This window comes from Penicillium nucicola, assembly GCF_028828085.1.
Source record: "Penicillium nucicola strain IBT 29836 chromosome Unknown utg000010l, whole genome shotgun sequence".
NCBI lineage: Eukaryota > Fungi > Ascomycota > Eurotiomycetes > Eurotiales > Aspergillaceae > Penicillium > Penicillium nucicola.
The window spans coordinates 6,146,676-6,174,313 of NW_026643134.1; the positions used below are offsets into that span (position 1 = coordinate 6,146,676).

Sequence of the window (27,638 nt, forward strand, 5' to 3'; positions counted from 1 at the left end):
TGGTCTCAGGAAATATTTCGTATCACCGTCACGGCCGTCGGCGATAAGGAAAGAGGAGAAAAAGTATTCGAGCTTATGTAAGCAGATGCATTTGGAGATTTACATTCCAATGGGAAGAAGTTGAGTTGAGGAGACAATGAAGGTCGCTAGATTGTCTGTGGCTTGTCCTGGATGCATGTCTGGAATCTGTTTTTGACTTCATTCTGCTCGCTGGCTCGGAGGTCGTTGTCTCCAGGTCACCTGACTTTAATGGAGTCAGACACGCTAGAGCAAATCAGGACTAGGGGCATCACACGCGTATCTGTTCTTGGCATCTTCACTTCTTCCCTTCTTCACTTCCTTGTACACATGGCAAACTGTAGTTGACTTGAGAACTCCGGGATCTGGGATCTACAACTGGAGATCCGAGCTCATTCCTCATGACTGGCTCCGTAGCTGGCATACTGGGTCGTGATCCCCGAATCGTTGGAATGCGGCATTTCTGCGTGGTTTGGGTGGAATCGCGCACAAATGTCGCATCTTCGCCATCTCTGCTTACCCACCTATTTCTAAGTTTTTCTTTCTTGTTGTCTTGAATAAAATCTGCTGTGACTCTTTCAATTCTTTTTCATTCCAAATATTCCTTGTGCTTGGACATATAACCACTCCGGTTCGCGATCTTCTTCTACATACCCGCGCGCCACGCCCTGTCTGTGTAGAGTGATCCCACTGCCGATCAGTTTCAGATATTCCAGGAATTTCTTTTATCTAGGTCTATCCTTCCGGGCCAAAAAGCTCTGGCATTACGTCTACCCAGCCAAGCCTCGTGTTGGGCCCCACGCAGAGATATCTGCCGATCATGACTTCAGGATCGAAGACCCAGATCTCTGATCTAGAGGTCGTCAACCACGCAAATCATATCCAAAGAAGTGTTTTCTTTGTGAGCAACGTGCACTGTGCATCATGTGTAGCATATGTCACCGAAGTGCTCTCTGATATTTCCACCGTTACCGACATCGAAGTCACGATTTTAACCCACGAAGTGCGTGCCAGTCATAGTGCTACAGTTCAACCGACCGTCCTTGTAAATGCATTAATTCACGCCGCATTTGAAGTACAATATGTAACGACTTTTGACGACCGAGGAGCGCTCGTCTCGGAACTCGATACTTCCACTTGGAACCACCGTGGCTCAGCACTGTTCTCTACACCTCGCAACTCGGTTTCTAGCATATCATCGAATATCAAAGAGCGAATCCAGGCTAGCAGACATAAAAGACATATCGCCAACTGTGATGCCTGCAAGAAAGAAGACCGCGAGAACACTTCTCCCCATTGTTCTCGAACCGAGCTGGGGTCTTTGGCAGAGAAATCTTCACAGGGTGGCTACCGTCGGTTCAGTAAAAGCCATGAGCGCGATATTTCGGTCTCAAAGCTTGAGCCAACGCCGGAGAATACTTTCCAGGATACAGCTTCGGTTGCCTCTCTTGAAACAAGAGTGGAACGTGATAGACAATCTCCAGAACAGCTCAGATCGAGCCCTCAACCGATAGATGAATTCAAGGCACAAATAAGCATCGAAGGAATGAGCTGTGCATCATGTGCCAACAGTATCACGGCTGAAGTTCAACAGCTCGAGTTTGTGAAGGAGATTACAGTCAACCTTCTCACCAACAGTGCTACATTAATTTATATTGGACCCAAAAACAATATCGACAAGATTGTTGAACAAATCGATGATATAGGGTTCGAAGCATCACTTGATGAAGTGAATCCGGTTCGCAAAGCACCCTTCCCTACAGATTCCATCGAGATATACACCAGCGAGATTGCAATCACTGGTATGACCTGTGGATCTTGCAGCGGGGCAGTGACTCGCGGAATCGAGGAGCTGTCGTTCGTTCGAGATGTCTCTATCAACTTGCTTTCACATAGCGGAAGGGTTGAGTTTGAAGGTCGGGACAATGTTGATAAGATCATTGAGAAGATCGAAGACCTGGGTTACGAAGCTGCCATCAATAGCGTCTCTCCAGTGACAGGTGTTCCAGAACGCTCGCGAAGTAACCAGCACAGGACAATCTCTATCCGAGTGGATGGAATGTTCTGTCACCATTGCCCTCTGGCAGTTATGAAGGCAGTGGAATCATTTCCGGATGTCACCATAGAACAGCATATCTCCGAGAAAGACCCCATTCTCAGAGTGACCTATACCCCGCGACCCCCTTCTTTCACCATTCGATCTCTTATATCCACCATCAATGCTGCCAATGATGCGTTCCGCGCACATGTATATCACCCACCCAGCATCGAAGACCGTTCTCGTGCAATTCAGCACCATGAACGCCGCCGCCTATTATTACGCCTGCTGTTCGTCTTGATGAGTGCAATTCCTACATTCATTATCGGCATCGTGTTCATGTCTCTTGTCTCATCCGAAAACCCCACTCGAATGTATCTCGAGGAAACAATGTGGGCCGGCAGTGTGACACGCATAGAATGGGCACTGTTCATCATGGCAACGCCCGTGATGTTCTACGGCACTGACGTATTTCACGCCCGTGCCATGAAGGAGATCTATGCCTTATGGCGACCCGGAAGTCGGGTGCCCATCTTACGGAGATTCTATCGTTTTGGTAGCATGAACCTTCTGATCTCTGCGGGTACATCTGTTGCCTACGCTTCATCACTCGCCGTGCTCATTATTGATGCGGTCGTGGGTACCAAGTCCAGTGCTCACAGCACAACCTACTTTGACTCGGTGGTCTTCCTGACATTGTTCATTCTTGCTGGTCGGTTCTTGGAGGCATACAGCAAAGCTAGAACAGGTGATGCTGTCACATCCTTGGGCAACCTTCGACCTTCCGAGGCACTATTGATCGAGGAAACACCCTCTATCACTGGCGATGCCTCCGATGGCTCTTCCGTAGAAGAAATGAAACGTACCAATGTTGACCTCCTCGAAGTTGGTGACGTGGTAAGCATTCCTCATGGCGCCTCGCCCCCTGCCGATGGAACTGTCATCGACACTGCCACATACAAATTCGATGAAAGCTCCTTAACTGGAGAATCTCGACCGGTCAAAAAATCAATCGACGACAGAGTCTACACCGGATCTGTGAATGTCGGCCAGCCCGTGCGCATCCGCATTACGGAGCTCGGTGGTTCATCTATGCTTGACCAGATCATCGCTGTGGTTCGTGAAGGTCAAAGCAAGCGTGCACCGCTCGAAAGAGTTGCAGATCTTCTCACCTCGCATTTCGTCCCCGTCATCACGCTCATTGCAATCTCCACCTTCATCATCTGGCTTGCTCTTGGCCACTCGGGTGTGCTTCCCACAGACTACCTGGACGTCGCGCATGGCGGTTGGACATTCTGGGCTCTAGAGTTTGCAATTGCAGTATTTGTTGTAGCATGCCCCTGCGGCCTGGCTCTTGCAGCCCCTACTGCACTGTTTGTCGGAGGTGGCCTAGCAGCAAAGCATGGTATCCTTGTCAAGGGCGGAGGTGAAGCCTTCCAAGAGGCCAGTCGCTTGGACGCTATTGTCTTTGACAAGACAGGCACATTGACTGAAGGGGGTAGCCTAAAGGTTTCTGACCATCAGGTTTTGACAAGTGACTTAGAAATTGCAAGAGTTGCATGGGCATTGACTCGAAAGATGGAAGAGAGTAGCAACCATCCGATCGCTCAGGCAATCACCGACTTCTGCAAATCTCAACCCTCTGCTACTGTCAACTCCTTCGATATTCATGAAATTTCCGGACAAGGCATGAAAGGAACTTTCACTGTCTCCGGACCCGAACCCGGACAAGTCAACGAATACGAAGCTGCCATTGGAAATGAACGTCTCCTGCACAGCGTCCTATCACCCGAGACAGATACATACTTCGTTTCGAACCTGCTGTCAAAATACCAGTCAACAGGCAAATCAACCGCGGTTCTCTCTCTCCGCCACGTCAATTATCCGTCCCCGAAAACATCAAAGTTCATTCCAGTAATCGTACTCGCAACATCAGACACTATCCGCCCCGAAGCCGTCGACATCATCTCCCAGCTCAACAAGCGCCGTGTCGATGTCTACATGTGTACAGGTGATAATCAAACAACAGCCCACGCCGTCGCAGACATGCTAGGAATCCCCCGTTCCAATGTCATGGCCAATGTCCTCCCAGCAGAGAAAGCCTCTTTCGTCCGTCAGATACAGAAAGGGTCTTCAAACGCCTCTTCGACAGATAATAATGCTGAATCATCCCGTCCAATCGTCGCCTTCGTTGGTGATGGTGTGAACGACTCGCCAGCTCTAGCAGCAGCAGACGTCAGCATCGCGATGGCCTCCGGCTCAGACGTGGCAATCAACTCGGCCAGCTTCATCCTGCTAAACTCAGACCTGAGCACGATCTTACAGCTCGTATTGCTCAGTCGTCGTGTTTTCAATCGCGTGCGAATGAACTTCGTCTGGGCGGTTATTTACAATACCTGCCTGGTGCCTGTTGCAGCTGGTGTCTTCTATCCTATTATCAGTGGGCATCACTTTAAGTCTGTGGGCGGGGAAACTATCATGGTCAATGAGCATTGGAGGTTTAGTCCTGTGTGGGCTGCGTTAGCGATGGCTTTGAGTAGTATCTCTGTTGTTCTGAGTAGTCTTGCTTTGAGGATTGATATGGGGAGTATTATGAAGATTTGGAGGAGGGATAATTAAAAGGGATATTGCATGGGATATGACATCTATTTTAATGTTCGTTAATATTTGTATCTCATGCGTCTGAATGAACTGTTATCAAGTCTGTGTCCTAGTTATCCACTATACTTTCTGTAGTTGAGTTGTCCAGCTTTCTAATGGTCTACTTGATCCCAATCAACTAGCTTGTCCCCAGATCTCGGCAATCCGCTTGCTTAGCTCCTTAGCAACCTTCTTGCGTCCAACAACTTCTTGCATTCGATTCGATATCATCGTCTCCCGCGCACTGGGCTCAAGGGCCATATATGCTTCGATCAAATGCCGCGGTGTAGGCCAAATTTGTTGAATCTCAAGAGCCTTCTCTCCCGTCACACCACGGGTACACATCAGCATCTTCAGGAAAACATCCCTCAGCGTAAGGATATCGGACTTCGAAGTCAGTGCTCCAAAAGTCGAGAAAGAAACGCCGTATGTAACAGAGGAATCTTGAGAGCGGAGATTATCGAGGATGGTAAGGTACGAGTCCGTGGCAAGACGGCGGCCGGGGATGAGGGCAATTTTAGAAATGGAAGTTGGAGGGCTTGTATTCGGGGTTGTGTTGGCGGCGTCTGATTCTACCTGTCTAGCTGGGGTTGAGCAGGGATCTTCGACTCCGTACATCTTTCGTAAGAGTAGTGTCATGCGCGCTAGATAGCGGATTGATTCGTCGAGATGTTTGGTCTTTTTGATAAAGTATTCGTTTAGGACTTGTGTGGATGCAATGGCTGAGGCTACCATTTCCTGGTATTGTGCTCCACTTCCGCTTGTTGAGTCGTGATGCGTGACTGCGAACTCCTCGATGAGGTAGATGACGTTTTTGATGCCTGAGCGACGGAGACGGAACTTTTGTTCGTGAAACCGTCCGTCTTTGATAGAGCCAATCAGATCGTCGAGACGTTTTCTCTCAATGATCCAGTCAAGCATTACCTCATCCCCTTCTTCGCCGTGGCGGGTGAGTTCGTTGGGGTCATTGCATTTAGCCACCCACATTGCATCGCCCACTTCCAGGGCACGCACTTGCGGTGTAATTCCTTGCTTCTGAAGTTCCCCTGAAATATAGTCACGATCAGCCGGGGTGCGAACTTCTCGTGTATCTAGCACCAGCTCAATTGTGAAGCTTTTGGGCGGGAGGAAGACAGGCTCGATGTTGGCTATGTCTTGCTCAGTTAGATTTTCTAGGGCATCTATTGCCCCATCATCTTCGTCGTCAGGCAATCCAGTACCACTTGTTGTAGCGCCAACTTGTGACTGGGACGTTGCAGACTGGGAGTCACCAGCGAGAGATGCCATGTTTTGAGCCCCGGGCAATGTCCTTTGGAGACGTCTGGCAACCTCCCAGCCTTCTTCAGAGAGCAAATATTTCCGCAATGGACGACCATGCTCATATACGAGATCTTTTTGAATGAGTGTTTTCATTGAGTTCCAGGCAGTGTAGAACTTCGTGGGATCGGGAGGTGCTGTAAACGAACTGTCGCAAAATGGCTGAGCCACCTCAATCAACTGGGCCTTGGTCATTCCCTGTGATGCATTATCGTCTTGAGTTCCGAGCCCTAGAATGATTGCATATGGGCCAGACCGTAGTGCTGGCACATATGGCTTGACTTTTCTGGGTTTCTTTGCGGGTTGATCGGAAGTCGCACCATCAGACGTTCTTTTTCCACCTATTGAATTTGATGAGCCATGATATCAAATAGTAGAGGATAACAGAGGCGTTTACCCTTATCAGGTGGTTCTGGCATAGGAAGTCCATTTTCTTCACAATATCCTTTGAGTTTATCTGTTAAACGGTCACATAGTTTGGGTCCCAGTCCGTTCAACTGCTGCGCCTGGGATGGGTGTTGAAAGTTCAATGGACATGCTTTCATCGACTCGTAAGCCTTCTTATAGCTGAGAGCAGTTAGACATGTGGATATCACTGGGATTCGGGATACACGAACACCGTCACGCCCTTGCTGTTCCGTTCTCTGGCTTGGTCTAGCCATTCTTTGATCCACCCTAGAAGGAGAGGATTCGCGCACTCGTCACTCATGGTGCGTCGAGCTTTCAAGGATCGAGCATATCCCAGCGACTAACTTGGAAATCAACTCTGATGGCGCGAAGTGATCTTTCCTCTTTGGGAACGCGACGCACACGTGCGATAAGAGATAAGCGATAACACCGGCTTATCGGGGTTGATATCCGAAGATCTAAAGAAAGGCAGAAAGAAGTGCACTTTGGGGGTTTGTTGCCCTTGACGATGTGGAGAATTATGATCCTTGAACTTAAATGTTTTTCTTTGATCTTACAAAAACACAGCTTCGCCACAGTCGCTTTTCTCAAAACCCTCAATGGGATCATCGATATTGGTTTCTTGGAAGGTGTTTCTTGTTATACCTCCACTATTACTCTGTCTTTGGTGTATATATACCCTGCTGTTTCATTCTCTCCAGTCTAGCTTAATTTTCTTCTTGGATCGTTCTAAATTTGGACTTTTGCACATGTCTAATGGACTCGATGGTCGTCCGCTTCGGTCTTAATCTCAATGCTGATTCTCCTTTTGTTTTTTTCTCATGGATTTCTTACTGCCTTTGTATTATAACTAGTTTTGTTAATATCTACTGGTGCTTTGTAAAACGTATGTCGAACATTTGATCTGCAGCGATACTACGGATTAGTAGTGAGATTTGTAAGAGACTGAGCATTAGATATTGCTACACCACCAGAGAACTTTGAATTTCCCTTGGTTAAGATCCTATATTTGATAGAGTTTATAAGCTTCCTTTCTGGTCAGATTAGACTGGGTCTTTCTTTTTCTCTTTCTCTTTCTCTCTTTCTGCACATGAAACACCAATATACCATATGCTTATGATGTATAGATATTGTAACATTTTTCACTTCCTACTAGCGGAGATTTCTTTGAGACTCAGGACCTTTGAAACTGCTGAATAACTCAATACAAACTATATAATCCCGACGCAGTCCCACGATACATACATCAGACCAAAGCAGTAAGCAGCAGAACAGCTCCTCACAAGTCATTCAGTAGACTTTGGATATTGCCGAGAACGCAGATAACAACGCAGCTGGTTGGAAGCGTTTTCTCGATGCGTGTATCAATTGCTTCGCGATTACTTGCTGCCGTGGAACAGAAAACTCCAGCGAAGACGATAACGCAGGGGGTATAGAGCTGGATAACCAACCTGATCCAATGGAAGCCACTACAACTGCAGATTCCGCTGTATCTGCAGGGCAGAATGCTATTTCGTCAACAGCGCCCAACGAGCCAACCTTGACCGAGAATTCAATCCTCTCTGTAGTTGAACAGGCTGGCACTGCAGATGTAAATCCAGATCCGCAAGCAGCACCAGCAAATATTGCATCAGAAATCCCTGAGTCGGGGTCTTCTGATCCTCTCAATATGGTATCTGCTGGTGGAGATGCTCCAAGAGAGAGTTCTAGTAGAAGTGAGAGTGCATGGAATAGGAAGCTAATGGAGGTCCAGATAGAGGGTTATAGAAGGCAAAATTGGATGGATACTCCAAACGATACCGACTGCCCTCACGGTCTGTCAACCCTTGAATATAACACCTTGGTTCAAAACCACGGGTGGACGGAGGTCTTCAACGTCCCAACGGATCCCAATAATTATTGGAAACAGGAATTCACCACTCAGAAAGTTCCTGTGATAGGTGAGAGGTACAGAGAAAGAAACATTAGGAAAGCTGCAGCCGCTCCGGGAACTGGTAAGCGCAATGTGAACGACCATAGAATGGCGACTGGAGTAGGATACCTCATCATTCAGGATGTTAACCGAACTGATGGACCGCGAGTATAAGAAATGCTGTCGCTCAACTCAAGCAAGACAATGGCGGGAACATCGACACTACGATACATCTGCGTGGAGAACATTACCAATGATCCGACCGTGGAATTTATGAGCAAGCAGCTATGGAACATTGATAGGAGAAAATATAACGATAGCAAGAACCTTGCTAGGGAAGTTTTTCACTATAACCGAGATGGTTACGCCGCTGTCCTCGGAACGGTCTTTTGGGAAAATGGCAGCTCATATAGTCTTGGGGGCGTTTCCACGAGGTACGCACCGAATCATGCGAATTACCGCCTGGAAAGAGGAAGATTGCTTCCAGGTGCTATTTGAGATTGAGCCCAATATTTAAGTGCTTTGGGGGGCTCTCAGAGGGAGATATGCTTGGTCGTCTATAGACTCCCTATGTATGATATCTCCAACGAAATGAATGTCATCATATCGAAGTGTGGGATATGCTTAATTGAACCATCTGGCCTAGACATAAGATCACACTCTTAATAATAATAATAAAAAGTGGATTTTCCCTTTCCACAGACCAAAAAACCCCGATGAAAGAACAAGTTTCGTGAGTTGCCACTGCCCTGATCCCACGAGATGACGTCGACAACCCTGTCAACAAACGTCTGCATACTCCGTACATCTCCCACAATCAACATTCCAACATCTCCATGTCTTCACAATGTCCAAACCCGAAATAGAAATTATGGACTATGATGCAACAAGTAAGGCCGTCAACCAAGTGACCACTGTACCAACCCCCGAGGGCCCAACTGATAGCCATGTGCTGTCCCAAGTTGAACAGGATGAAAAAGGCCTGGCGCAGAAAGCCGGCGACACCGATGAAATTACCAATGTCGGGTGGGGTGTTTCGCCAGACGTGATAGAAGAGCCTCTAGTTGCTGGGTTGTCAAATGAAGACCTATGGATGCTGATCAGACGATTCGACAAGGTGCGCTCGGCGATCATTGTCGTAATCATTGCTGTCAGCACTAACATAGGAGTTTACAGCAAGTGTACAGAGTCAAAGCCGTCTCTGATGCTCCTCTTCAAAATCTGGATCTCACACGAACCGATGATGATGAATTCTCTCCGGACAAGCTTCGGGCTACGTTGGAAAGATTCTACATCACCGTTGTCGTGGGCTTGACCAGCTGCGTGAAGCATATTGCTCGACTTCGTTCGTGGAAGGAGCCGCGACGAACGGCGATCTTCGGCACGGCAAGACTCTCTTGAAGATCATACCTTGTGTGAAGACAGTCTCTGATAGATTACAGGTTTACCTCATTGCATGGCTTCTTGATCTACTAGCGCCGACAATACTGGCAATTTTACTTGCCTTGGTAGTACACAAACCATTGCGACCGCTGATGTTTCCTCCGGCGCCAATAGCTCTTGTGGACAAAGATACGGGCGGGGTGCAAAAGCCAAAAGCAGGGATTCTGGGCTCACACGACAGCATTACTGGCGCGCCGGAGAAATTCAAGGGTGAAGCGGCTGAACAAGAAGCAAGTAACTTGGTCGCGAGTGTTGCCAGCGTAGCTGTGGGCAGCGCGGTTGGGAAACATGACCAAGGAGTGCCCGATGATGCACCCTTTGAAGACGATGTACCCGATGCGATGGATATCGTTGCCAATACTGCGGATGCGCAAAGTGCCGCACATGGAAGAATGCCCACTGACACGCATGACAAAACGCGACAACCTATGCGACAGGGCGTGATGAATGGAGCAAACTTTGCGATGCAGATCGTAAGTGATATCACAGATACATATGAGAAACTTGGAAAGTGAGTGCGAAACTTGTGTTTTATATTACTTGGCCCAGGCTCAACCCTATCGATATAGTGCTCTTTCGGCAACAGCTCCATTCCCTCAGATGAAGCCTCGTCTACGTTTAGCAGCGGTGCTAGGTCCAGCATGTCTGCTTTCACTACTGACATCCAGCTATGCTCTGATGAAGATCTGTACACTTTTTGTTGGCTTTGCATTCTTCGGAGACCCGGTGATCAGACGAGGAATCAAATATCTGAACCGCCAGTTCCCCAAGTGGCAGAAGTTAATTGAATTGCAGAAGTATAGCCCCCAAGCCTATTCAGCCGTTCACACACTGACAGTCTTAAACTAGTTCTCTACTGAAAGGCATTCCAACAAACGCCCAGTTGGCAATTACACTTCTCCGCATTGGTGAAGCCAATGCATCCCCACTACCACCTCCCCCAACATCCCAAGAGAAAGCACCCTCGCGCCCGGCTTCATTACATCACGAAGAACTGACCCTCGGTGCCACTGATGCAGAGATCAAAGATGCCGCATTAGTCAAACCTGATCATGACCGGGAGGACACCACCGAATCGCATTCCGAATCCGAGAAGAACCACCAAAAAACATTAGCATCACGAATCCTTGGACTTTTCCGAGGAACGACGGCTAGCGGCGTCGAAAGCAAAAGAGGCATTGACCGCCTCCGAGCAGCAGTTGGTTCACGGCACGCAAAGAACAGAGTCGGTGTCCTGCGCCAGAAGGGCAAGATGATCACGCCCATCGGGCCAGTCTCTTTTGATGCCCGCCACAAAGGAAAACGCGGCACAGCGGTTATTGACTCAACGAAAGAACCTGCCCTCCTTTACTTCACGACTGATACTCCGCAGAACGGAGATCTAAAGCTAGAGCACCGAAAACCCGGATCTGTTCTGTTTACAATGCCCGTTTCTGATATTCAGGAGATGAGAAAACTGGGTGGCATGGGATGGAAGGGGAAGTTGGTTGTTGGGTGGGCGCTTGGTAGTAAGGAGGTTGTTGATGGGTTGCTTATCACTGGGAAGCAACCGAAGCAGACCTATCAGCTTACGGCTATGGGAACGAGAAATCAATTATTCAATCGGCTTATTGCTATTGATGGACAGGTTTGGGCTAGCTGTTGATCTTGGTATACAGAGGACGAGTGCTAAAACGATACCAGGTTTGGAGGTAAATCCCCAGGTGTTTTCCCTTGCTTTGTGGCAGTATATCCAGTGGATTTGAAGATTTGTTGCAAGCATTAAATGTGTCCAATGAATGCATAAGATGGGCGTTAGATTTGTGCTAAACCATATTGGCATTTACGAAGTGAATCAGAGCAAGGTTTTGGAGAATTTCCAGCATATGAGAATGCAGGTTACTTGATCAGAAATGCATCCAATACTACAAAAGAAGAACACGTGTATTATTAGGAAATATGAATGAGCTGGATTTGAATGGAGGTTCTCTCGCCAAAGAAAATCAAAAAGAATCCGAACGCAAGCAACGTCAATGTATATGCAGAAAGAAAGCAAAAAAAAAAACAGCCTCTTATAACCATAACCCCGAGTAAAACCAACTAGTACATTCCATCCTGGCAGAGAAAAGATTAGCACTCAAATGTCTTTCTCGGAAAAGATATCCAAAAACTCACATCAACCTCCTCATCTTCAGCTTCGAGAATAACATCCGTCATAACCCCAATAGCCAGGCTTCTCTGCTCAAAACTAAGAGCACCAACATCAACAAGCTCAGCAAGGGCCTCCCCAACCCAATTCTGACCATTCCAATCCCGATCCGTGGGCTCGTTGCGCACCGTCGTACGCGAACACGCCGCATGAATCATAGCCCTAGTCACTGCTTCTGGAACCGTACATACCGGGATCCATGCGATGGGCTCTTCGGATATAGGGTTATGGCGATCTTTTTGGAACTTGAAGAATGGGTGTGCGGCTACTACGTGAAGCCATTCGTAGTCGTTTTTGGTGTAGAGGGCGTGTAGGGCTGTGTGTCTGTATCTTGGGAAGTCTATGGGTGTTCCTTTATAGACTAGGATTGAAAGTTGGGGTAACATCTTTTGAGTTTGATATTGAGAGATCTGGGGTGGGGGATCCTGTGTTTAGGTGTAGGTTGGTGGTTGTTTGCTTGTGTGGCGGGCATACTGTACGTATGACTGCCAGGCTAGGTGTGGTTCACCCCTTTTCATATCGGAATTGTTATGCTGTGTCTCACTAAGATAAGCGGAATTGTCTTGAGGGTCTGGATCACCATGAAAACAGGGGCTCTCTACCTATCATTTATGCAGCCTAATCGTAACGCTATGTGAGCTGGGAAGAGGAATGTGAATATCAGATAGTCTGGTGGGAGATTGGCATGTCTGATGGCGGCCTCAGGCAGATCACTAAGGCTTCAGAATAAATAGTAAATCGAGGTATCTCATATCCCTAGGCTCTATAGAATTGATGAAAACATTCTAGTTTATATATAGCTTGATCCTCTTGAGCCTATAGCAGCAAGGGATGCTAACAAATGCCCGCACGGTAACCCAGAACACGCAGGCTCAGATTGTTGGGGTTTGCTCATGCTCTATCCATTCGGTATCAACCTGCTTGCTATTCCTATTTCACTAGCCATTCAACTGTGCAGAACTACGCAGCAGAGATCTGGATTCTAATATGTGGTCACAGCTTCATTGTATTTGATTATAGATGCATCTTTCACTGCAATCCCTGCTTATAGTCTCTCACAGTCTGCTCAAATGACTCGTCACGCTTGAAGCCCAAGGAAATAGCCTGAGTGTTGTCAAACTGTGTTGGCCAAGACTTCAGAATTGGAATTACGGCAGGGTCCTCTTCTTCGGTGAGAAGGGCTAATGCTTCCTTGCCGCCCACCTTTTCCAATGCATCCATCATGCCCTGAACTGTGACACAAATGCCCGGTACGTTAATCTGGCGGATGTGTAGGGGAACCGAGTCGGCAGGAAGGCGGAGTGTGATAAAAAGATTTTGAACCAGTATCTTGGGCGAACAGAGCCATGACTTAAATTGTCGATCTTCAATCGGAATAATGCACTTTTGGCCGCCGAGAGGTTCCCGAATCATACCCGACAAGAAAGATGACGCCGCGGCGGTCGGCGCACCAGGGCGAACGGAGATGGTAGGGAATCGCAGCGTAAAGCCTGTAATGAAACCGCGGCGAGTATATTCATTCACCAGGGTCTCACAGACGATCTTTTCAGCGCCATAGGAGGACTCTGGGGTCGGGATGACGCTGTCGGTGACAATCTCTGGTAAAGGTTGACCATAGACAGCCTGGCTAGAGGAGTAGATAACCCGCACGCCTGGGCAGGCGTGTCGCAGGGCCTCGAGCAAGTTGCGTGTGGCATCGATGTTCACACTCATGCCTAGGTCGAAGTTGGCTTCGGAGCCTGATGACATGATGCCGTGGAAGGCATAGACGGCATCTAGGGAAGAGTCGACAATGTCTTTTGCTCCATTTAGAAGATCGGCTTTGACTGCTTTCGCATTCTGGGGATATTGCACACCCGCAGGAATTGGCGGTTGGTTGATATCGGTCAAGGTGACGCGATAGGATGGGTCGCTCAGAAGTTCCTTTGCGAGCAGTTGGCCAATGAAGCCGGCAGCGCCGGTGATAAGGATATGCATTGTGATCGTGAGGATATCAATTGGAAGTTTAACGATGGAAGTACAGTTTTATTTCAGTCAATTGGTCGCGCATTTCTCTCCGCATTCGCAACAAGTCCGAGACGATCGGTGGATTTCACTCCGCACGCCGGACTTGGGCCGGTGGAGTGGACTTGGTTAATTCCGCAGCTGCATCTTTCTAGCCAGAAGACTCAAGACTGGTGGAATGTCGTCGATTAAACATCGAAACTACAGAGAAAGAAAGTTGCCAGTAGAAAATCAAAAGTAGAAAAGTCGAAGAGAAGAGAAGAGAAGATGAGTGAGTCCCCGTCAGTGCTTGGATTTCGGGCAAGTCCAGTCCGGGCACCTGATTTTGTTGAACCCTCACTTGCTTCTGTTCTTCGACTTCTCAATACTCTCAAGACTGCAAGATCTCAGGATCCCAATTTCCCGATAGCCGAATTGTTGGAATCCCTGATCCTCTCGAATCAGCTTCCTTCGACTCCGAGCTTCCCCCACTCCCCCAGACCCCCCAGATTTCGCCGCATGTCCGGAGTATCACCGATTTCCCCTCGGAATGGAGGTCTCTACTCCACTGAAACGCTCTGCTGATGACGCCGACCTGGAGTCGCCCCGAGAGAACAATCGGCGTTCTGCGCCCAAGATATCCAAAGCTCGTGCTTGTGAGTCTCCCCCACATTGTCCCCCCGATAGTAGCAACTCGGGTCTAATTCAAATCAGGCGCCGAGTGTAAACGCCATAAGATTCGCTGCGAGTTTCGATCGGGCGAGACAACCTGCACAAAATGTATTCGCAGTGGCATCAAGTGCGTTGTGAACGACTTTTCGCAGAAATTTGTTGACGATGATGGGATGTGCGTGCGCCTCCCTCAAACCCCGCTCGAATCGGCTCATGGAAGCTCCTAAGACACTTGCTAATCCAATGCGGCTATAGATGGAAATCCCAAGCAAATGCGACAATGCATCAGCTGCAGGCAGCTGTCTCGCATCTCTTGCGACAAGGTGGCTTGCCCGAACTCTCGACATATCCCTCCGGGGACAGTCAGAATGGACCTAGTCCCGCTGCTTCGCACCATGCCCACCGTCCTTCGATCGATAGATCACAGACCCATACCAGTCACCAGGAGGGGCCGGGGGTAGTCATGGATGTCACTCGGGAACCGTCACCAGAGCAGGACCTCCAGGACCCGGAATTGGTGCAGGCTCCTATGCGCAGCTTATACGAAGTGACCAAACTGCGGAACTTGAGGAATAATCATGTCGAGGCACCCAAGCAGACATTGCTAGAGGAAGATTTTATCTCGCGCGGATTGATATCGCTCCATGAAGCGGAGGAATTATTCGCCTACTTCAGCCGCACCATGAACCAGCTACTATGGGGCGGGATAATTCTAGTCCATCGCGATTTGACATCAGTCCGCCGCGCATCGACACTACTCTCTGCGGCCGTTTTGACTGTCGCGGCACTTCATATTCCAAATCGCACCGAAACCTTGAACCGATGCTATGGTGAGTATGTCTCGCTCGTCTCCGGCATGGCGCTCACGCGAGCCCATACGCTGGACGATATCCGTGGACTTTGCGTGGGCGCATTTTGGCTTTCTGAGTTAAGCTGGAAGCTATCTGGACATGCGGTGCGAATTGCGACCGAGATGGGCCTCCATCAAAGCTACCAGCGCCTCACCCGCGGACAAACGGATCAGTATGAGCGCGCTCAGCTTTGGTACTTGCTTTATGTCTGCGATCATCATTTCAGTATTGCCTACGGTCGGCCACCCGTGATCCACGAGGATGTAGTGATTCGCAACTATGAGACCTTTCTCGCCCTGCCGATGGTCGTGCCAGGCGACATTCGGCTTTTGGCTCAAGTAGCCCTATTCATGATCCTGACCGAGGCTTACAGGATGTTTGGCAGCGATACTGAACAAGCGCTGACCGAGGAGGATTTTGGACAATTGCGTGTATACAACGTTGCAGTGGACCAGTGGCGGCTCCTCTGGCAACCTCGATCTGGTAAGTGATCCAGTGCGTCAATCATTTTGCTGAGTGTAACACGCCTTCTAGCCGATAGCGCCTATGTGCGAACTTATCCCTCAAAAGGAGTGGTTCTACACTACCATTTTGCCAAGTTCCAACTGAACTCGCTTTCCCTCCGGGCATTGTCTCCTTCCAATACCCCCGTATTTTCTATGGATCGCAAAGAATCAGCCAACATCGCGATTTCATCGGCTATGGCATGTCTCAACATGGTACTCGAGGAACCTGATATTCGAGATGCGATAGTTGGCGTTCCCATCTTTACCCACACTATGGTTACATTCTCCGCTGTGTTCTTATTAAAGGTCGCCATCAACTGGAACACAGCCTACCTCAGTATCAATGCTCGTCAAGTTCGACGATTAGTCGAGCGCGTGATTGAGCTGATGAACTGTGTCTCTGCAGGTGAAAGACATTTAACGCGTCACATCGCGCGTGGGCTGGGTAAGATGCTTGAGCGCTTCGACTCGTGGGAGGCAGCCTGGCAATTTCGAGGAAGCAACGAGACCGCAGTCGAAGGACGCGAAGTACCCGGGGGCGCAAACGCCATGGCACAGGGATTCCCTCCGCCAGACTTGATTTATGGCATGGTCGGCACGTACGGATTTGGTCTTGATGAGAACTTGCTTGACCCGAGCATGGCGGATTTTGAGTTCCTGACCCAATGAGCAGAGAAACGAAAGCAGAGAGCAGAGAGCAAGACAAAAGTACCCAATACCCAGACATGGAATACGGAATGTAGTAAGAATCTCACTGGCGACACGCACCCGTCGCCACGCACTTCGTAAATCAACTTAACCCTAACCCATGTCGTCACTGTCACCTCCGCTTATTCCCCTCCCTTGGTTCGACCCCCCTTCCCTCAGCTTGGAGCGACTCTCTTTTCTCCTTTTTCCTATAAATTCCGCTTCCCCGGTACTTGTCCTCCCGTACTAGAATTCTCTCCCTCGAATTCCCTCCTATCTCCCTCCCACTCTCTTCTATATCCCCATGTCTACCCGCAAGAGAGGTCGCGAACCTGAGGAGGAGCTCCAAGCTCTCCCTAGTGATGACAGCGAAGAGGAAGAAGAGTAAGTTCCCAAGTTCTACTTCCGTTTTACTTCCCCATTACGACTTCATTCCACTCCCTTTCCTCCAACCTTTGCGCCAACGCCTCGCGCATCCTTCTAGCACAATTCAATGCAATTGCAAGAGTCGCGCGCCAATCGCGAAATTCTAATTAATCTGATATTCACCACGCGCATCCCTCGCCTCCAATTCGAGCATTAATTACTAACTCACCGCCCGCAATCAGATATGAAGACTCCGAACCCGAACTAGAGGAAGGAAGCGGCGAAGAAGAAGAAGAATCAGCCTCCGCCTCCGACGAAGATGAGGAAGAGGAAGAAGAGGAAGAGCCCGCCAAAGCACCAGGTATGATATTACTCTATATTTCTTCCCCAATCCCAAATCCTAGCCCTTCTCAGCCATTCTATTCAATCTTATCGCGTCGTCTACCCACACGAAACACCACGCTAATAACCAACACAGCTCCAAAGAAACAAAAAGTCGCACCGAAAGTCGCTGACGACGACGAAGGTGTCGAAGTCGCGGAGAACGGCGCCAAAGACAAAGACGAAGACGAGGAAGTACTCGCCGAAGAAGGAGACGAAGAAGCTGCCGATGCCACGGCTGAGAAGAGTGGACCTGCTGCTGCGGCTATCAAGGACAAAGGTGGTGTTATTCCTAAGGAGTCCGATCTTCCTGAGATTGAAGAGGCGGAGAAGGATGAGTAGGGGTCCGGTCCCAAGGGGTATTACAGTGACATCGTTATTTACTGGAAGTTGTGATAAGATGTGTAGTTGTAAGATGGCTTCTTTGGCGTGAGTTATAAGATAGGATCAAATCAACCAATTGAATGGATCGATTTGGCCTGGGATACCATAGGCTTCGTTTCTATGATAGTATCACGGAGTCAGTTAGGGCTTCTGTGGATCTTGTTGTAGATAGATAGAGCTTCACTAGTTCTTGCTAGTGGCCAATCCGGCCTGTTCTTCATTCAAACTGGGGCATGGCGCACATCAGGCGTCCGGCACGGCCATATAACTGGTTAGTTACTCTTTGGATCCATACTCTCCACCAAGTTAAAATCTAGTTCTTGGGGTATTGGACTGGCGCAGACCTAAGAATGTCTAATCTGAGATAAGCAGTGTGTGTGTCCTCACTATGATGGACCCCCCTATAGAGTACCTTTTAAATAAACGATGAAAAATTCATAGGAAATAGTATATACTCTAAGAAAAGTACCCAGTAACAATTGACAAGGGAAAACAGAGAAAGAATATGTCATCAATCAAGAATGGTCATTAGCCCTGCCTACGCCCGCTTTCTATCTTGACATCGACACCCAGGGAAGACATTAACGCTATGGCCTCGTAAAGTCAAGCAATATGTCATCCTTTATTTTGCTACCAGAAAATTTAGGTATCACTACCACTGCTGCGGAATGTTGCGCAGAGTTGGCAGTACTGATGTGTGAGGTCAAGGACGGGTTGAGGGAGGTTGGTGGCTTGAACGATGCTACGGACCTTGACGGCACCTTCATCTTCGATGAGCTTGCGAACAAGGAATAGAAGCTCGGGGGAGAACTGTCAAATGTCAGCTATGAAGCCACGAGATTACCTGCGTAATAGGGGAAAAAATACCTCTGAGTACCAGCGATACTGCCAGGCAATGAGGCGGATGAGGGCACCGAGCATGCCTCGCGTGTCATTTCGCTGCTCGTACAGTTTCAACACACCGCGCATGGCCTTCGGTGAGAAGCGGGTGGCTAAGCAGCTCTGGTAGGCCTCGATACTCTCGTCAAAGTGGTGCAATCGTTCTGCAAGCTCACCAAGAATCTCCCACTCGGTGGCGGATTTCTTGTACTCCATCGCTTGTTGACGGAACTGGGCCATCTCGGTTCGCCAGATAGTGTAGATACGAAGGTCTTCGTACAGAACCATGAAGAGGTTATCTAGCCACCTCTCACACAGACGCTTGTTGCGGAATTGTGTGTATGTGGCGTGCGAGGGATCGGGCTGTGAGATAACAAGTTAGTATGTAATCAATGATGTCCGTGCTATATGTTCTTACATCCTCGTTGCCAGACTTTACAACCTCTGAAGCCACCGTCTGCTCAGGTCTTTCAAGAGGGCTTTGGGCAGGGTTCTCGTCACCGTCTCCATTGGACGTTTGTGTCGTGGATTCAACCGCACTAGGTCCATTCACAGAACCAGTATCGTCCTCCTGCTCCACGCTATCTCCGTTGATCTCAGCCTCCAGTGAATGAGCAGGCTTGGGGACATGTTGCCGCTCGACACGGTATTCTTCTTCCATCACGAAGACCTCGCTGCGAACCTTCAAGAGCTGATCCCAACCAATGGCGGCAGCGATCTTGGTCAGAAGGTTGTATGCCTTCAAGAAAGTACCCTGATAGCTAGCAGCATGGATCTTCCGCAGAGAAGGGTGAACGAAGTCGTGGGGGTCTCCCTGCTTAGGTTGGCCCTCGTCAATCTCATCGAGAATGCTTTCGGCGAGGATCGGAAGCATGATACGTGATGGCTGGGGCATGCGGGGTGTATCCTTGTCCTGATATGTGAACATCGGGCAGGAGTTGAGAGTCAAAAGCGCCAGATCCCATTTCTCCATACCAACGTATACCTCCGCCAAGCGAGCCCATGTGCTGAATTCGCTAGGAGCAGCGGTCACAGCCCGCTTGGCACATTCAAGTGCCATATCACCTTCACCCTTCGTCTGGCAGAAGTTTGCCTGACAGTCCAGCAAAGCATAATCCATAGGCACATCTTGTAAAGCATCATACATCAATCGCACCGCTTGTACTTCCTCGTCTGCCATCAATTGTACACGAGCAAGCAGAGACGAGACTTCTACATCCTTTGTGCGGAGCTTCTCGAAAAGGTTGATTCCGGAGGTGTAGCGGCCGGTGGTGTAAATATACTTCAGTACGCCCGACGTAAGGTGGTTGCTCACGGTGTTGGGAACTTGAGTCTCGGGGTCAGAGCTAAGCTGGCGTCCTGGGCATTGTCAGTAACGGACCAAAGGAACAAAACACTGCGTAATTTGTACCTTGGAAGAACAGTTTCTCGGCGGCGTCCAAGAACTTATGTTCCATCTCTGTATTTGTCACTGGGTTGAACCGCCTAACTCCGACAATCTTCTTGACAGCATCTCCGCTTCCGTCATCGGCGTAAGAGTAGGCTCTTAGAACAGCGCAAAGGAACGTTTCAAGCCAGAGAGCTTCAGTTGCAACCCGCTTGTCACCCCGCTCGTCAATGCAGTAGCTCTCCAAGCTTCCGGGAATCTTGACTTCAACGCGCATGTCGAGGTGGGAGAAGGCATTGTAGCAGCTGTATAGATATCAGCATATATTGTCCACTATGCCGAGGAAAAGACTGACCAGTAGATTCCTGATACCACTTTGTGTGTCTTATCGAGGGGAGAGAATGTGAGGGTGTTCACGTAGGCGGCCAAGCTTGCGGACGAGGAGGCATCAATTCCGGTGACATGATGATAAACGCCGGTCTGGTGTAGATGAGAATGAGTTAACTATATATCTCGACCACATTGAATCAAGAATCAAAATGTACCTGGCGAATTGAATTGGAATTGGCCTTAGGTTGCTTGACCAAATAGACCAAGTCTGGCGGGCCTAACTCGCGCAAGCTCTGTAGAGATTCTGTTCGCGCATCAACAGCAACAAAGATATCCTCCTCCTCGTGAATTCTAGATAGTGACCACAAGGTTAGTCACAGTTGCTGCAATTTGCGCGGCTGCAGCTGTCGCCCATTTGGGACAATTGCCATGCGTGCGCAGCCCGGGGAACACGTAAACGGGGATAGGAGTGACATACTCAGGGACAGCGGGCGCGACCATGGCGCCTGCAGAAGTGCGGCGAAGTTAAAGAGGGTATTTGAAGTAGAATAGATTGAGAGAAGTGAAGTAAATCCAGGGGGGTGCACTGAGGGGTGTAAGTGAGTCTGGACTACAATTGTAGCGTTACCCCAAAGGAGGATGTCAGGCCATAAGGCGACAAGGCGACGAGGCACCAAGGCGACACACGCTTTCCCCGATCTGGTCAACGCGTGATAACGTGTCTGATAACCAATCCCGCGATTAAGGGTTCCCAGGGCGCCCTTCTTGAGACCATCTAATATCTAGAATTGAGTGACCCCGAGCTCGCGTTATGTCGAGCTGGGTCGCATTGAACGTTGAGCCTGATGAGGCGGTCGAAGAGGAGGTCGACGACACAAAGGAGCTCCAGATCGAGGAAGCTTTGAAGCTATACCACGGCGCCTTGAAATTACACGCGCAAGGTCCAGCATTTTACTCCCAGGCAGCTGAAGCATATGAAGCTCTTCTGAACTCCGAGATCTTTAAATACCCAGAATCTATCTCCGATTTCAAACGAGGCGCATTCGAGGATGCGCAAACCCAAGAGACCTCGGATGAAGCCGCAGAACCGATCGGCGAGTTCAATGTCAACGACTCTACCTCCAGCCTATTCCAAACCCTTTACCTCTCCTACAAAAACCACGGCAAATATATCCTCGATGCAGCCCAGGAATCCATACAAACAGCACCGAAGACACCCGAGTCCGAGAGGGAATCGAAAAAGACGTTGACGGAGGCGTCAAGGAAAGCGCTGCAATCATTCGGAGACGCCTTGGAGCGAGATGACTCAGACTTGAATCTCTGGAGGCAAAGTGCGAGACTCAGCAGCGCCTTGCAGAGCCATCGCTTGTCGCGGTACTGCTTGGAGAGCGTACTAGCGGATGATGACAACCGCCTGGAATTACGTGCAGAGCAGCTCGGTTTGGAGGAAATATTTGCAGAGCAACGCCTTCGAAGCACCCTAGAGGCCCTTTTCGACAAGTTGTCTGCCTCGCAGATTCCAGTCAAAAGACCCAAGAAGGCTTTATTGAAGTATTTAAAACAGCATGAGGATCCTTACCCAAACCTGCCTACAATGCCGGCCGATTTAAAGAGAATCGATTCTTCCAAGGGACCGCTCGCAATACAAACTTCCATCAGATATATCACACCCGCAGCTCTGACATGGGAAGCAGTTGGAAAGGCACTTCTCCAAGCCCTCGATGAAGATGATGAGGCATCACTTTCCGCTGTTCCGAGTCGGTCAATCGGTATTTCTCTTCCAACAAGAGGCTCGCATGCTCCTGAAACACCTACCACAAAGCCCGAGGACGTGATGATGACCGTGGAACACGATGGGCACGAAAATATTGTTGAAGATAATGAGGTTGAAGCTGAACTTCTTCAAACAATGGACCAGGAGAAAACCCCCGAAGAACCCGAACCGGAACCCGCGCAAACCAAACAGGCCGCGGAACCAGTCGAGGAATCTTCAAACTTCGATCAGAGCGCTGAAAAGCAATTGATGGAATCACTAGATTGTCAGTCAGCACAACCTTTGGATCAACAAGCTGAAAATGACGAGGCAAATGCTGAGGACCTTGATCCAAGCTCTGCAGCCGCTCGTAAAAGATCCTCTGCATCCGCTGCTAACGAGGAGCCCGAGGGAGGACGAATGAAAAGCAGACGGACACGTGCCCGAGAATCAAATGCCGACGCCTTGGTAGTGCCCGAGGAAATCGCCTTTGATCAGGAAAAGTACTACGAAAACCGCCTCGAGGTTTTCGTTATCGCTGATGACTGGATGTTCAGCACCATTGACTCCCTGTTTTCGAAAGTCGGAATCGAAGCTCTGGGGAGCATCGCAAACATAAGAGCCAAGTGCTCAGCGAGCGAATCAACTGATACACCCGAAGATATTGAGACACGATTGTTTCAGGATTTCCGAGGTATCATCAAGACATGGGATGATGAAAAATCTCGTCTGATGCAACAGAAGGATGAACTGTCTCCCTTGAAGAAGGATATCCACGGAACAAGCAAAAGTGGTCTGGCTGTGTTCCTTGAACACTCACGCAAGGGTGCCCGGAAACCGGTTGTTGCGGAAGATCTTCCCGCTGGAGAGCATCTATATGACTTCTCTGATTCCATAAACAGCCAATGGCGACACCCTCATGACACCTCTTTTCAATGGCTCAAGTGCCTTCTGATGCCAAATTTTGGCCGAGAAACTTCAGACTGGTCAATTGCACAGTCGTCATACAGGCGTTTTCTGTGGCCTAAAGAACTGAAGAGCACTTTGGTAGATCTACTGCTGCGCGAGGATGAATTCATCTACAAGAGGACTGCTGAAATGATCGCCGAACTCGAAAGCCGAATGCTCGACGCAAGCAGTGATTCTCCCTTTGAATACAAGGCCAGCGACTTCTTCGAGCTTGAGATGATACAATCTATTTACGAACTTCATCTGGATATATTTGCTTCAATTGAGACTCTTGAAAACAAGACGATGCTTACAAGACTCTCACAAAGCGACAGACTGAGTCGCTGGGGCATGCTAGCTCGAACATCTGTGGATCATTTTGTCGAGAACGGACCGTCTGGTGATTGTCAAAAAGACATTACTCTCCGCCATCTGTGGACATCTGCATTCCATATAAACCTTGCCGGAGAGGCAGAACGGGAGCATATCTTGCTCTGCCTCCAAGACCTGAAGCAAATCCTCCAGAACCTTGGCAATCCAGAAACCAGCCTCATAAATAATTCCACCATGTCTGAACTGTCTGCGGCTGTGATAGATCAAGAGGTGCTGAAACTTAAGTGCATGGACTTCTTTGCCAAGGTCTTTAACTCGGACTCGGAAGATCCTGTGTCTCTCATTGAGGCGATTGAGCCCATTCTTGAGCCCTCGTCGATTGAGTACGCGGAAGCACCATCAGAGAACGATATGAATCATCCTACATCACACCTGAGCGAAATGGCTGCTTTCCTGGATCGCGGAGATGCTACATTGCGCCTGTTTTTGTGGCGACGGCTCCTGGAGGCATACCAAGCGATCGACTACGCACCTAAAGTTGTCTCTTGCTATCTGCGAAGCATCGAAGTGGTGATGACAGAACTTGAGGCCACGAAACACAACGAAGAAACAAATCGACAGCGTCAAGTGTCTTTGCTCGGCTGGCTCAAGGCTCTGGATGGCATCGTGGCGAAGGCTATACCACTTGTTCTTGAAGAGTCAGAAACGGCCTATGAATGTTTTGACCAAGAGCATCTCCAAGCATCCATGTCTGCAGTATCCCGTCTTGCTAGACTCTTGCACAGCTTCGTCCTATATGAGGATTCGGTGCGAGTCGGTCAAACTTCTGGCCGTGACCTACGAGCATCATTAACAAAATCGCTTGAAAATTTCAAGGATAGGATGCGAGAGCTGTACGTTCGTTGCTGGATCCTACAGTATACTCTTTTCCTGGAGGCAATCACTCAGAATAAAGAGCTTTTCGACGATGCGCTTGAAGATCGTATTCACTTCCTTCGTTCCGTCCACAACGCATTGGGTGTCCGATCAATGTGCCGATACTCCCAGAAGAAATTCTTGAAACTTGTCAAGGCAGAGCTATTTGGTCTCGAGACGAAGGGAGACTATGAGTTTGACGTGTGCCAAATTCTTTACGATCTACACGGCATCAAGTTTTCTCCATTCGATGGAACGATGGACCATGGGTGTCCTCCAGAGAAGCTGGATCGCCCTACAGCTATAATGATGATTGACTTCGTTTTACAACAAGCAAACAAGATGAACATGAAGGACTTGTCAAAGTCTGAACTGAAGACAACGATCGAAAAGATGCAGACAGCAATTGGTATCGCCAAGGCTACGTCGTCGCAGACACCACAGCTAATTTTCAACCGTCGTATTATCAATGCCTACCTGAAAGCCGCACTCAACCCGACTAATATTCTCCGAGCTGTCCAAGGTATTACAGAGCTTTCGACAACAGTTGTTCTAACAGAGAACGCAAAGATCGCTGCTAAAGGATGGTTCTTCCTTCTTGGGCATGCTGCCTTGACCAAGTTCCGTTCTCAAAAGCGTCTCAGCCCTGGTTCAACGAGTGAGCTTGATGATGCCATCAGCTTCTTCAGGCAGGACCTGGAACATGGGACCGGAAGGTGGGAATCCTGGTTCAGACTAGCCCAGGCTTTCGACTCCAAGTTGGATGAAGATATAACGTGGACCGCGGATAAAATCAACAACAACCGCGCGGATCTAGCGACACTCCAGCGAAATGCCATTCATTGCTATGCAATGGCCGTTTCGACGGCAATCAGAACTGCAGAGCCAACAGCAGAGACAAGAGCCCTGATGTCGGACCTTTACTCTGACTTTGGTATCCGTCTATACTCGTCTTCTCGCGAGCCGTTGTCCATGGGTGCATTCAGCGTGGAAGGCTTCCCTCGACATTTCAGCAGCGAAGAGAGCCAGCAAATGTACAAGGGGCAACCGTTCAAAGAAATGTCGGAATACTCGGTGTGGAACTTTGCTAGCAACCTTCTCAAACGCGCAGCCGTTGATAAGTCAAAACGATGGAAGTGAGTGACAGCCAGACCTTGCACATATTTATCACGCTAATGTGAACAGGACCCATTACACACTTGGCAAGTGTCTTTGGAAGATGTATAATAGCGACGATTCACTAAGGACGAGTCCAAAACGGGTTGAGATACAAGAGGTGCTGGACGCTCTTTTCGATGCCATCAATGCACTCCCACAACGAAGAGATTCACGTTCTGACCCAATCTTTGAACCGCACTTCAAACTCTTTTCTTTTGTGCACAAGCTTGTTCTTAGAGGAAAGATGACAGTGAGTGACGTATCTTTTGGTCCGAGTAAGTTTTACTGACTGACAATCGCATCAGCCTGCCGAAGGAAGCAAAGCCTTACTCGCAACTCCTTGGGCCAAAAAGGTCGATGTTCCCGAAAATATGGATGCATGGAACTCATACATGATGGAGGTTCTTCGAAAGTTCAAAAGTGCTGATAAGTCTAACTGGCATCATCGGATGGGCGTGAAGGTAAGTCCCTTTTCCTGGCTGCTCTCGGCGATTCCAAAATTGACAATCGATAGGCTGCCCATTTGGTTTATGATGGTCAACCCAACCCAGCTGCTGCGATTGCTGCCAGGCAGGAACTATCTCAGATCTTCACCAAAACACTCACCATCCAGGTCTGGCGCCCTGAGTTTGAACGCCCGGGTAGACACTTCGTCTACACCACTCGATATGTGTACTTTTTCGTCAGTCTGCTTGATCAATTAGACGATCGCGCGAGCCTAGATCAATTATTGCGTCGCGTGAGAAAGAAGCAGGGCGATTTCCTCAACCACACCAAGCTCTGGGAGGACAGTTGCCTGAACTATGCCAAAGTAAGCCAATGCTGACCTTGTGTGACCCTCTACACTACTAACCAATTCCAGCTCATCCGCCGCGCAGCAAATATCAACGAAGGACACGAAGACGGCGTATTCAAACCAATCGGCTGGGAAGAATTTTCTACAAAAACAGCTCGCCTGGAAAGCCTCCCCCAATTATCACCAGACAGCCAGCCCCTTCTGGAACTACTCCGTGACGCCCTAGAACTAAAAAAACTAAACAACAACCTGATGAAAATCACCATGTTCGAGGATCTAATCGCAGACCTCTACGCCCGAGTCTACGAAGTCAACATGCCCCACCTAATCGAGCAAGTCAACGACGACAACAAAGAAAAAATGAATCTCACCCACCTACTCATGACTGGCGAAACTCCTGCAGAGACTTCTGCACCGCCTACCCCCTCCCTGCATCTGATGCCCCCGCCCCGCGCGGCCGTACAAAGGGTATCGCCCGCCGTGATATCCAGAAGCGGGCTGATACTATCGTAAACACGAAGCTTGCTCCTCGTGCTCCTGCGAGTAAATTGATTGCTGCGGGTGAGACTGATCCACCGTCTACGCCGCATGGTGCGTCTTTGCCTGGCGCTGCGTCGACTCCCGCTATTCGTGGTCCGGGAAAACAAGCTTCTGCGAGTGGGGGTGGAACTACTGGGCCGAAGGACCAGCATGATAGTGCTGATGAGAGTGACGTTGGCGACGGCGATGATGCGACGATGCTTGATGAGGGCAATTCGACCCTTTTCCCTGCTGTTACTGATGCGGAAGAAGGTGGGAGTGTGGATGAGGGCGCGGAGGAGGGCGATGGGGAAGATAACGAGGATGAGGCTGAAGATGGTGATGGTGATGGTGATCCTGCCGCTACTGAAGGAGAGGGTGACGGCGATGAAGACGAGGAGATGCAGGATGAGGAGACCAAAGATAATGTTGTTGCTGAGCAGTCTGCTAATGAGACAGAGATTGAGCGTTTTGCTGGCAAGGATGCTGCGTCTCAGGATGATCTCGATGCAATGGACATTGTGTTGATCTAGTGACTGACTCGAGGTTTCTCTCTGTTCATTTTTACCTATTTCAGATATCATGGCGCTGCGGTTATTCAGGTCCTGCTATATTAAAGCTGGATGTTAGCGTCGAGAGACAGGCCATGCGGGTCAATGTTCTACGAGCTGGCATGTACAATATTCACAATATCTTATCCCAAAGAAATTGGTATTTCTAATTGCAAAGGCAAATATCAAAATTATTCCAACAAACGGTTGCTCCCCAAACGCCTAGCCCGAGGGATATCATTGCCCATAGCCAACCAATCCAAACATCCGGTAGT

The 27,638-nt window shown here is 49.1% G+C and overlaps 10 protein-coding genes across 10 annotated transcripts; 6 read left to right on the forward strand and 4 right to left on the reverse strand.

The window, feature by feature from the left end:
- Positions 1-838: 838 nt before the first annotated feature.
- Positions 839-4,675, forward strand: N7511_010894 (putative copper resistance-associated P-type ATPase; the record flags this gene model as incomplete). The annotated part of the gene is made up of 1 exon (XM_057133271.1): positions 839-4,675. The coding sequence occupies one exon, from the start codon at positions 839-841 to the stop codon at positions 4,673-4,675; it is 3,837 nt and encodes a 1,278-aa protein (XP_056981259.1).
- Positions 4,676-4,831: 156 nt separating this feature from the next.
- N7511_010895 (crossover junction endonuclease MUS81) lies at positions 4,832-6,722 on the reverse strand (the record flags this gene model as incomplete). Its single annotated transcript, XM_057133272.1, has 3 exons — positions 4,832-6,354; positions 6,411-6,580; positions 6,631-6,722. 3 exons carry the CDS (start codon positions 6,720-6,722, stop codon positions 4,832-4,834), a joined length of 1,785 nt encoding a protein of 594 aa, XP_056981260.1.
- A 1,158-nt stretch (positions 6,723-7,880) lies between these two features.
- Positions 7,881-8,507, forward strand: N7511_010896 (uncharacterized protein; the record flags this gene model as incomplete). The annotated part of the gene is made up of 2 exons (XM_057133273.1): positions 7,881-8,361; positions 8,401-8,507. 2 exons carry the CDS (start codon positions 7,881-7,883, stop codon positions 8,505-8,507), a joined length of 588 nt encoding a protein of 195 aa, XP_056981261.1.
- A 673-nt stretch (positions 8,508-9,180) lies between these two features.
- N7511_010897 (DUF3292 domain-containing protein) lies at positions 9,181-11,421 on the forward strand (the record flags this gene model as incomplete). Its single annotated transcript, XM_057133274.1, has 5 exons — positions 9,181-9,450; positions 9,510-9,719; positions 9,776-10,287; positions 10,346-10,573; positions 10,626-11,421. The coding sequence occupies 5 exons, from the start codon at positions 9,181-9,183 to the stop codon at positions 11,419-11,421; spliced, it is 2,016 nt and encodes a 671-aa protein (XP_056981262.1).
- A 434-nt stretch (positions 11,422-11,855) lies between these two features.
- Positions 11,856-12,350, reverse strand: N7511_010898 (uncharacterized protein; the record flags this gene model as incomplete). The annotated part of the gene is made up of 2 exons (XM_057133275.1): positions 11,856-11,870; positions 11,931-12,350. The coding sequence occupies 2 exons, from the start codon at positions 12,348-12,350 to the stop codon at positions 11,856-11,858; spliced, it is 435 nt and encodes a 144-aa protein (XP_056981263.1).
- A 643-nt stretch (positions 12,351-12,993) lies between these two features.
- On the reverse strand, positions 12,994-13,941 carry N7511_010899 (SDR family oxidoreductase; the record flags this gene model as incomplete). Its single annotated transcript, XM_057133276.1, has 1 exon — positions 12,994-13,941. The coding sequence occupies one exon, from the start codon at positions 13,939-13,941 to the stop codon at positions 12,994-12,996; it is 948 nt and encodes a 315-aa protein (XP_056981264.1).
- A 556-nt stretch (positions 13,942-14,497) lies between these two features.
- On the forward strand, positions 14,498-16,645 carry N7511_010900 (putative C6 transcription factor; the record flags this gene model as incomplete). The annotated part of the gene is made up of 4 exons (XM_057133277.1): positions 14,498-14,603; positions 14,662-14,794; positions 14,875-15,953; positions 16,005-16,645. 4 exons carry the CDS (start codon positions 14,498-14,500, stop codon positions 16,643-16,645), a joined length of 1,959 nt encoding a protein of 652 aa, XP_056981265.1.
- A 322-nt stretch (positions 16,646-16,967) lies between these two features.
- N7511_010901 (uncharacterized protein) lies at positions 16,968-17,752 on the forward strand (the record flags this gene model as incomplete). Its single annotated transcript, XM_057133278.1, has 3 exons — positions 16,968-17,047; positions 17,272-17,390; positions 17,508-17,752. 3 exons carry the CDS (start codon positions 16,968-16,970, stop codon positions 17,750-17,752), a joined length of 444 nt encoding a protein of 147 aa, XP_056981266.1.
- Positions 17,753-18,436: 684 nt separating this feature from the next.
- N7511_010902 (ChAPs family protein) lies at positions 18,437-20,891 on the reverse strand (the record flags this gene model as incomplete). The annotated part of the gene is made up of 7 exons (XM_057133279.1): positions 18,437-18,604; positions 18,662-19,036; positions 19,092-20,032; positions 20,085-20,365; positions 20,416-20,540; positions 20,606-20,741; positions 20,869-20,891. 7 exons carry the CDS (start codon positions 20,889-20,891, stop codon positions 18,437-18,439), a joined length of 2,049 nt encoding a protein of 682 aa, XP_056981267.1.
- Positions 20,892-21,201: 310 nt separating this feature from the next.
- hir3 (putative transcriptional corepressor of histone genes (Hir3)) lies at positions 21,202-27,345 on the forward strand (the record flags this gene model as incomplete). Its single annotated transcript, XM_057133280.1, has 6 exons — positions 21,202-25,475; positions 25,525-25,747; positions 25,803-25,958; positions 26,012-26,308; positions 26,360-26,752; positions 26,815-27,345. 6 exons carry the CDS (start codon positions 21,202-21,204, stop codon positions 27,343-27,345), a joined length of 5,874 nt encoding a protein of 1,957 aa, XP_056981268.1.
- Between the last annotated feature and the right edge of the window lie 293 nt (positions 27,346-27,638).